The 1,295-nt window shown below is 36.0% G+C and overlaps 1 protein-coding gene across 1 annotated transcript in view; it reads right to left on the bottom strand.

Annotated features, from left to right (window-relative positions):
• LOC101856982 (dual 3',5'-cyclic-AMP and -GMP phosphodiesterase 11A) overlaps nt 1-1,295 on the bottom strand; it is a gene marked incomplete at its 5' end in the record, with an annotated part of 142,616 nt that overhangs the window by 6,583 nt on the left and 134,738 nt on the right. Inside the window, 1 exon segment of the mRNA XM_005105621.3 lies at nt 476-559. Within this exon segment, the coding sequence (XP_005105678.3) occupies nt 476-559 (84 nt within the window).

The raw sequence follows: 1,295 nt of genomic DNA on the forward strand, positions 1-1,295 counted from the left end.
CATAAAAAATAAAGGAATAAAAAAAAAAAAAGAACACTTGAAATAATTGGCGACACAGCTCGAAAAAAATGTCGGTTTCCTTGATGATACTTTGACGAGCGCCCAATTTTAACACGCTGCTCACAAATCGCTACCTCAGAATTACAACGTTCCAATCTGACATGTTTGGCCGTTTCGAGTTACTAAGATCAGGAGATCGGCAACCAAATGTTCTATCTGCTGTATCAAAATCGTACGATTATTCGGAGTTGTTATCAAGCTATTTAAAAAAAAACTGTTAAAAAAGGTTCACATGTTGTGAAACTCAAAACTTGTAATGTTATATTTTTTTAAAACTATGTACTTAGGAGATATAACTTTGTAAATTAATTCTAGGGTAGCAAAATGGCGTGGTCTGCGCTGAATCGGAGTTTCGTCAGTGTGTACAGTCTAGGGTATTATTATAAAACAAGTTTATTCAATAGATCCGACAAACCTTATACAAAGGCAGACAAATGCCATCAATCCAAGACAACTGCAATTTGGCAATTTCATCCTGTTTCTCTCGATCCATGCAAGCCTGAATTAAAAATATAAAAAAAAGCAAAAATAAACAACAAAAAAAACGTCGTATAGATTCAGGAATGTCAAAGATGCTGTACATTTTAGGGAATGACTCAAGTACAGTCGAAATAATTGTCAAAGACAGCTATCCTTGGTCAGTGAGAAAAGCGGTCTTCTTAGACAGGTGACAGTCTTACACAATGTCGTTATAATGTAAAGAATACATATTATAAGAGGAAATGGGAAGTGGCCGTATGTACAGGTGGTTGTCTTATGCAGATGACCGTTAGAGCAGGTTCGACTGCAGTTGGTCAAGTAGCCTTCTGGCCCGGGAATAATACTGTCAGTTACGGTCAAACCTGCTGTAACGATCATCTGTCCAGGACAATCACTGTATAAATAACCACATCCAACTTCCCTCACCCCCTCCGATATTCTTTTTCTATAAAAATCAAAACGATATTGTTTCAGAGAACCACCCGTCTAAGATGACCACTTTTCTCCAGGAAAACAATGGTTGGTCATTTTGACCAGTTCGAAAGTATGTTATTTTGTATGTACTCCTATTTGACAAACCATGAAATATCACTACTATTATCACATTTATCATTATTATCATTACTAAAATCATCATCACCATCATCATCATCATCATCATCATCATCATCATTGTTTGGTAAGCAGGGTAGAAATCATTTCCATCATCATCATCATCATCATCATCATCATCATCATCATCATCATCATCATCA

This window comes from Aplysia californica, unplaced genomic scaffold (genome assembly GCF_000002075.1).
Source record: "Aplysia californica isolate F4 #8 unplaced genomic scaffold, AplCal3.0 scaffold00481, whole genome shotgun sequence".
NCBI lineage: Eukaryota > Metazoa > Mollusca > Gastropoda > Aplysiida > Aplysiidae > Aplysia > Aplysia californica.